Raw genomic sequence first — 7,767 nt, 5'->3', positions numbered from 1 at the left:
CACGGAATCTCCAATCCATTGATAGATGTCTTCTCTCTTTGCTAATTTTCCAATTTTATCGGCATAGATGTCGACCCATGATTCACTATTTTTTTTTTCGATCAGCAATTTTAAAATTTCACTAGTAGAAGGATATTTAATTATTTTTTAATTCTCAAATAATTTTTTATTTTTTTCCCCATTAAGATAAAAAAAAAAGATAAATAAATCAATAATATGAAGACAAAAAAAAAACGATCATTAATAGCAAAACAATAATTAAAGTTTCACCAAATCATGTGCTACTAGACTGAAAAACGTGGGAGGTTAATGGCGACTTGACATCGAATTGAATTTCTTCTAATTTCCTCACGCCACTGAAATGATATCCAATTGAAGAGAGAAAAGCAGGTCACAATCCAGACACTGCCTTAAATACTGAGCTCAAACTCCCTCTGTTCCAAGCAGAATCCGACATCTTCCGCATGACGTCCGACCATACACATTTCAGCCATCTGCACTGGACGCCAGTCCACGACGTTGCAGAGTTCAGATTAACTCCGGTTCACCGTGTATGGCTTGTAACAGGTTGCATTTCCGTTGCCATATCTCTGGCGAAGTCTATCACGGGATCGATCTCGTCCGGCTTATGGCTCCAGTCCTCGTTTGCTGCCTTCATGGGCTACCTCGTGGCGGACCTTACCTCCGGTGTCTACCACTGGGCCATCGACAACTATGGCGGACCGGAGACTCTCGTTTACGGCTCCTATATCAACACTTTCCAAGGTCATCACAGGTGGCCGTCGTCCATCACTTACTACGAAGCCGTTAGTGGCACATACAAGATTGCCCGAGGTGTTGCCTTCCTCCTCCTTCCTCTCCACTTCCTCATAAACAACCCCGTTCTGCATTCATTCCTTGGAGTGTACGGTGGGTTTACAACCTTCAGTGCACAGTTCCACGAATGGGCGCATCGTCCGAAGAGCCGCGTCCCCCCTCTAGTGATTGTATTGCAGGAGATGGGTCTTTTGCTCTCCCCTCGGAAGCATGCTAAGCACCACCGCCCACCCCATGAAGGCAGCTACTGTACTATCAGTGGTCTATCCAACGAATTCTTGGACAACTTCCGAGTGTTCAGGGGGATGGAGATGATTCTCTTCTCTCTCTTTGGTGCTCGGCCTCGTTCTTGGATCAAGGACTCCGAAACGTCTTCATTGGCGATATCTCCAAATCATGCTTAGACTCGACTTAATGTTGAAGAGAGATATGGAAGGCTCTTACGTGGCTCTCACAATAAGAAGTCTCACAGAGAGCCAAAACTAATATGATGGAGTCTCACAAAAGAGTCTCAGTTTAAAAGTTATATTAGTCTTCTATTTATGTTGGCTTATTTTATTATCTTAAAACTTCTATTATTGAACTCTACTACTTTCCTCTATTACAAATAGGGGTTCATGTACTAAAATTATAACAAGTCAATAAATTTTTTCTCTTTTCCATAAATTTAACATAGTATCAAAACAGGTTTGGTGAGTTGACTCGGTCAACTCACAAAGATAATATAATCCTTTTATGATCTATTATCTATAGCAGTTTAGATATTTGAGTCTACTTTTCAACAAAAAATGAATTTTGGCAATCAAAGTTTTCTACAAAGAAAAATTGATATTTGAAGCAACAAATGTCAGATTATAAGAGAGGTTCAATCAGCAACAAAAAACTTCAACTTTTGAGCTGGCTTATGCCATAAAAATGAGACTTTATAGGGAGATATATATCCAAAGAAATATCTGTAAGTCTATTTTCTTAATTATTCAACCAATTCTCAATCTGAGTTTTCTAGATGGAGATATAAATCTTGGAAGAGTCAATGGTCACTGGCAAAAGAAGAAAGAATACTTGGTTCAGTCAGATTATAGATTCCAAAATCTATCAGATTCTTTTTCCAAAAATAAATATATTTTATGAAAAAAATTATACTTGGAGGAAAGACATTAAAGTCTAGTTTCAAAAGGAGAAAATTTTATGTCAATCTGATCTATATTTAAGGAGATATTCTCATTGGAGTCAACAAGGGTCTTGATACAGAATAAAGAAAATCAAGAGATCATAAAAAAAATCAAGAACAAATATTTTTATGTCAAATTTGATATCAAATTAAAGATATTTGAGTCTAGTTTCTTGATCCAGAAAATGTTTGTGATTCTGAGCTATATTTTTGGAGATATTGATATCATAAGTATTAAAGCTTCCTTATTCAGGGATGGACTAGTATAGGGATTATTTCATGTGTCCTTATTCAGGACTTTCATTATTTGGTACATGTTATTTGGGCATTGATCCATATTCATTGTTGTTATTATTGTTAAGTTGTGGAACCTAATCAATGCCCTATGCTGAGTTGATACGCAGATCAACCTTCGCAATAAGGTCTTTGTGGGGGTTTGAAGGGGAAAGGGAAGCTCCCCTACCGGTCCATGATATATTAACTAATTTTTCATTAAGGGCAGTTTAGAAATTTTACTCTTGTATCACGGTTGTTCTAGTTTTCTCTTTATATCTGGGGCACCGCTATTAGGGTTTTATCATCCGATAAACATCTATTGTAGCTGAAAGAGGTTGGATTAAAAACAATACTTGTAAGTGTGTACGATCTCTCTTGTAAACTATTTGTTAGCGTGTGTTGTCTGAGCTTTCTTACATATGAGGAAATCCTCGTAGAATCAAAATGAAAAAATCATAGAAGATGGCAGGATGGTAAATAAAGGGTCATCTTATAGAGATGGCATTGATGTAATTAAGTTAAAGTTCCAAGGTCAAAACCCTAAACCCTAAGTTCAGGGGTATTATTGTAATATTTTAGTTTTTTCTTCGGCTACCACCACCCTTTGACTAGTTCTTGGACACTGAAGCATCTGCTCATATGTCCAATAACACATCCATCCTGGATCAGTCTGCTCCATACACGGGTAAGGACTCTGTAATTGTGGGGAATGGTGCCTCCTTACGTATCTCCCATACTGGTATTCTCTCTCCTACCCCAAATATTCTGTTGTTAAATGTTTTAGTTGTTCCACATCTTACTAAAAATCTTCTCTCCATCAGTAAATTAACATCTGATTTTCCTCTCACCGTTACCTTTACTAACAATTTTTTCACAATTCAGAATCGTCTCACAGGAATGGTGGTGGCAACCGGTAAGAGAGATGGAGGCTTATATGTGCTGGAGCGTGGAAACCCTACCTTTCTTTTGGTCCTTAAAAATAAATTTTTACATGGTTCCTATGACTTATGGGATGCTTGCCTAGGACATGTAAATCATTATGTTATCTTTTCCTTACATAAACAAGGACATCTCTATCTTAACTCTTTATTGCCTTCTCCATCCTTATGTAATTCATGTCAACTTGCTAAAAATCACCGTTTGAACTTTTATATGGTTATGTTCGAAATTATGAAAATTTTCATGACTAACAAATGTTCACCTCGTAGTCTTCCATACATTTTTTTAGGTTATAGTCCCTCTTATAAAGGATTTCACTCCCTTGATCCTATCTGCTCACGGATCTATATCACCCGACATACCCAATTTGAAGAAACCAACTTTCTTTTCATAAAATCCTCACAGGCTCAACCCCCTTACTCTCTCCATTTTTCCAACTTTCTGGAACCCAGTCTTATCCACACGTAAACTCTTTCTTCCTCCTCACACCATTCTCCGCATATTACTCAATCCGGATTAAACTCATGTTCAATTTGTATTGATCCGGTCAATGCATCCTTGTAGACTACTGATTCTTTTGCAGGTCCCTCCTCGTCGCATCAGATTTCCAGTCCGACACCACCCGAGACACAAATCACTCCTCCTGCTCCAATCTCCACACTACCGTTAGGTTCTCATCCTATGCTAACCTGAGGTAAAACTGTCATTTTCATACCACGCCATCCGGCCAACCTCGGTATCGTGGGCTCCTCTGGACTTTTCTCTGCTCTCCTTGTCTCTACTGAGCCTAAAGGATTCAAATCTGCTTCTAAGAATCCAGCTTGGCTTGCTGCCATGGATGAAGAAGTTCGAGCTTTACAAAATAATCGAACCTGGATTTTAGTCCCTCGACCTACAAACACCAATATAGTGGGTTCCAAATGGGTGTTTCGAACAAAATACCTGCCTAATGGATCCATTGAGCGTCTCAAAGCACGCCTTGCTACTACTATCCGGGTTGTGCTCTCTCTTGCTGTGACCAACAAATGGCCTCTTCACCAACTTGATGTCAAAAATGCATTCCTCAACGGTACTTTCACTGAAAATGTTTACATGGAACAACCTCCTGGGTACATTGACCCTCGTTATCCGCATCTCGTATGTCAATTAAAAAAAGCTCTCTACGGTCTCAAGCAAGCTCCTCGTGCCTGGTTCCAGCGCTTCAGTTCCTTTGTCATTCAACTTGGATTCTCATGCAGTCGTGCTGACACTTCTCTATTTGTTTTTCATCAGCATTCACACACTATATATATGCTCCTCTATGTTGATGACATAATTATTACTGGCAACAACTCAACCCTTATCACCAGGTTCACTCATGAGCTTCATTCTGAGTTTACAACTAAAGATTTGGGTCTGCTCAGCTACTTTCTTGGTCTTGAATCTTCGCTAACTATTGATGACTTATTTATTGGTCAACTCAAATATGCACAAGATACTCTTACTCGCACTCAACTACTTGATAGCAAGCCGGTTCCTACGCCTATGGCCATTTCACAACATCTGTTGGTTCTCTATTTTCGGATCCCACTCTCTACAGGTCTCTCGTTGGTGCCCTTCAACACTGGACCATCACTCCCCCTGACATCGCCCATGCGGTCAACTCTGTTAGTCAATACCTGCATGCTCCCACTGAAGATCATTTTCTTGTTGTTAAACGTATTTTGCGCTATGTCAAAGGTATCATTCACTTTGGCCTTATTTTTCGTCCATCCACTACTCCTACTACTCTTGTCGCTTACTCTGATGCTAACTGAGTTGGCTGTCCTGATACTCGTCGCTCCACCTCTGGCTACTCCATTTATCTTGGGGACAATTTGATTTCCTGGAGTGCTAAAAAATAGCCAACGGTATCTCGTTCCCGCTGTGAATCTGAGTATCGTGCTCTCGCGCACACTGTAGCTGAAATTATTTTGCTTACGCATCGTCTTACCGATCTACATGTTCCACTTCCACAACCACCTCTACTCTTATGTGACAACAAAAGTGTCATCTTCCTCAACTCCAATCCAGTATCTCACAAGTGCGTCAAACATGTTGAGTTAGATTATCATTTCCTTCGAGAACTTGTTGTTGCAGACAAACTTTACACACAGTATGTGGCATCTCACTTGCAAATTACAGATATTTTTACCAAAAGTATTCCATGCCCTCTCTTTGAATTTTTTTGATCTAAACTTCACGTCTGTTCCAATCCGACGCTCAGCTTACGGGGAGTGTGAACGATAATAAAATAGAAGCCTGCATACCATACTTCCGTTTGCTGGAACCGACGGATCACCAAGTCAGATTTAGCAAATTATTATTTTTAATTTTCTGTATAAATATGTGATATAATATTGTTTACAAATCGTGGTGAATAAAGATTTCAATTTTTACACTTCACACTAAAGCTGTCCCGGTTTGCTCCGCTTGTCTTTTGTGCTGGCAGTGCAGTACGTTCTGTGTCGTTTTGGCAGTCTCTGGAACGCGAAGGGATGTTCATGGATGCTGGGCGGAAATGAGAGAAAGTGGAAACGAGGGAATCTTTCATGGTGGTCGACAAAAAAAACTATCCAATTCTGAGATCATATAATGCAACAATGGGTACGTTCTGTGTCGTTTTGGCAGCAAGTTCGTCTCTGGAACGCTGAGAGATGTTCATGGATGCTGGGCGGAAACGAGGGAATCTTTCATGGAGGGTCGACAAAAAAAATTATGCAATTCTGAGATCATATAATCATGCAACAATGGGTCCCTCAAAGGCTCAGATATACTATAATAAGTCAGCTTTCAGTGTTGATAAAAGTGGAAACGAGGGAATCACTGAAATGATGTCAAATTGAAAAAGCAGGTCAGACACGGCCTTAAATACTGAGCTCAAACTCCCTCTGTCCCGAGCAGAATCCGGCATCGTCCACGTGACGTCCGACCATACACCTTTCAGCCATCTGCACTGGACGCCAGTCCACGACGTTGCAGAGTTCAGATTAACTCCGGTTCACTTTACATGGCTTGTAACTGGACGCACTTCCGTTGCTGTATCTCTGGCGAAGTCTATCACAGGATCGATGGCGAACCGGAGACAGGTGATGACCTTGGAAAGTGTTGATAAAGGAGTCGTAAACGGGAGCGCAACGGAGGTGGCCACCATCGACAACTATGGCTCCAGTCCTTGGAGGTAAGGTCCGCCACGAGGTGGCCGATGAAGGCAGCAAACGAGGACCAGAGCCATAAGCGGGACGCAATTGATCCTATGACCTTACCTCCGGCGTCTACCTCTGGGCCAGGGACAACTATGGCGGGACCTTGGAAAGTGTTGATATAGGAGCCATAAACGGGAGTCTCCGGTCCGCCATAGTTGTCGATGGCCCAGTGGTAGGTGCCGGAGGTAAGGTCGGCCACGAGGTGGCCGATGAAGGCAGCAAACAAGGACAGGAGCCATAAGCCGGATGCGTTCGATCCCGTGATAGACTTCGCCAGAGATATGCACGGTGAACCGGAGTTTATCTGAACTCTTGCAACGACGTGGGCAGATTTGCTGAAAGGTGTATGGTCGGACGTCATGTGGAAGATGCCGGATTCTGCTTGGGGACAGAGTCAATTTGACATAATCTTAGGGGGGTTTAGTACAAAATAACTTGAGATGAAGTTTGCGCGTATTATTCCGTTCATTCAATTATGCCGTTAGTTATGAATAAACGTCTTTTCATTTGAATCACGCAGGTACTCTTCTCAATGCAAAAATCAGGAAATCGTGTTTCAAACCCGATTTTGCAAATCATTCACAGGAAGCGTCCCCGACGAAATTTTTTTCCTTGATTCGCTCTGTTCTCCCTCTCTCGGCCTTCCTCTCCCGACGGTTTTGTTTTTTGCCTGCTCTCTGTTTCCTCCGGTTTTTACACTCCCTTCGGCTTCTTCTCCCTTCTCATCGTCTTCGCATCTCTTCTCCCTTCATCGTCTTCGCATCTCTTCTCCTTATCTCTCTCGGCCTCCCTTCTCCCTCTAGGCCTCTCTCTCTTCTCACTCTCGGCCTCCTTCCTTTTCCCTCTCGCTCTTCTCTTTTCCCCTTAAAATCCTTCCAATTTCTTTCGATTTAACCCATTTCGGTTTTGATTTCCTTCGATTTCCCATTTCAGAATAAGTACCCAATACCCTTAGCTGACCTGGTTTCTTCTCTTTTTTGTCTCGGTCGTTACCTCCGCATCGAGGAGTTCGTTGACGAACATTGTTGGAAAATTTTCTCCAGTCCACAAGGTATTTACTTTGTCTGGAATGATCTTGGATTAGGGCTTGTTTTCTTCCTTTGTTTTCATGCTGAATGGATGGTTGGAATTCGTGTTATAATTTTTAGAACTTTGGTAAGGGTTGCTCTTTGATGCTCAACTCTTGTAAAATGTGATAGGTTTTTCTCATTTTTCTGGCTTAATTTAGGTCTACTGGCTTCTTGATCTGAATACTGAACTGCAAAGGTTGTGCGCCTAGGTTCCTCTGCTTATAGGCATCGTGCTAGTTTTATTTTTATGCAATCTTCTGCGTTATAATCG

The 7,767-nt window shown here is 41.3% G+C and overlaps 1 protein-coding gene across 1 annotated transcript; it reads left to right on the top strand.

The window, feature by feature from the left end:
• Nucleotides 1-464: 464 nt before the first annotated feature.
• Nucleotides 465-1,220, top strand: LOC137965403 (fatty acid desaturase 4, chloroplastic-like). Its single transcript, XM_068811694.1, has one exon. It carries the CDS (start codon nucleotides 465-467, stop codon nucleotides 1,218-1,220), a length of 756 nt encoding a protein of 251 aa, XP_068667795.1.
• The last annotated feature ends 6,547 nt before the right edge of the window (nucleotides 1,221-7,767 follow it).

This window comes from Aristolochia californica, unplaced genomic scaffold (genome assembly GCF_029961685.1).
Source record: "Aristolochia californica isolate CCGP_79_NKW_82.1479 unplaced genomic scaffold, dmAriCali1.0.hap1 SCAF_5, whole genome shotgun sequence".
NCBI classification, from domain to species: Eukaryota; Viridiplantae; Streptophyta; class Magnoliopsida; order Piperales; family Aristolochiaceae; genus Aristolochia; species Aristolochia californica.
This window is presented reverse-complemented; position numbering and strand designations above follow the sequence as displayed.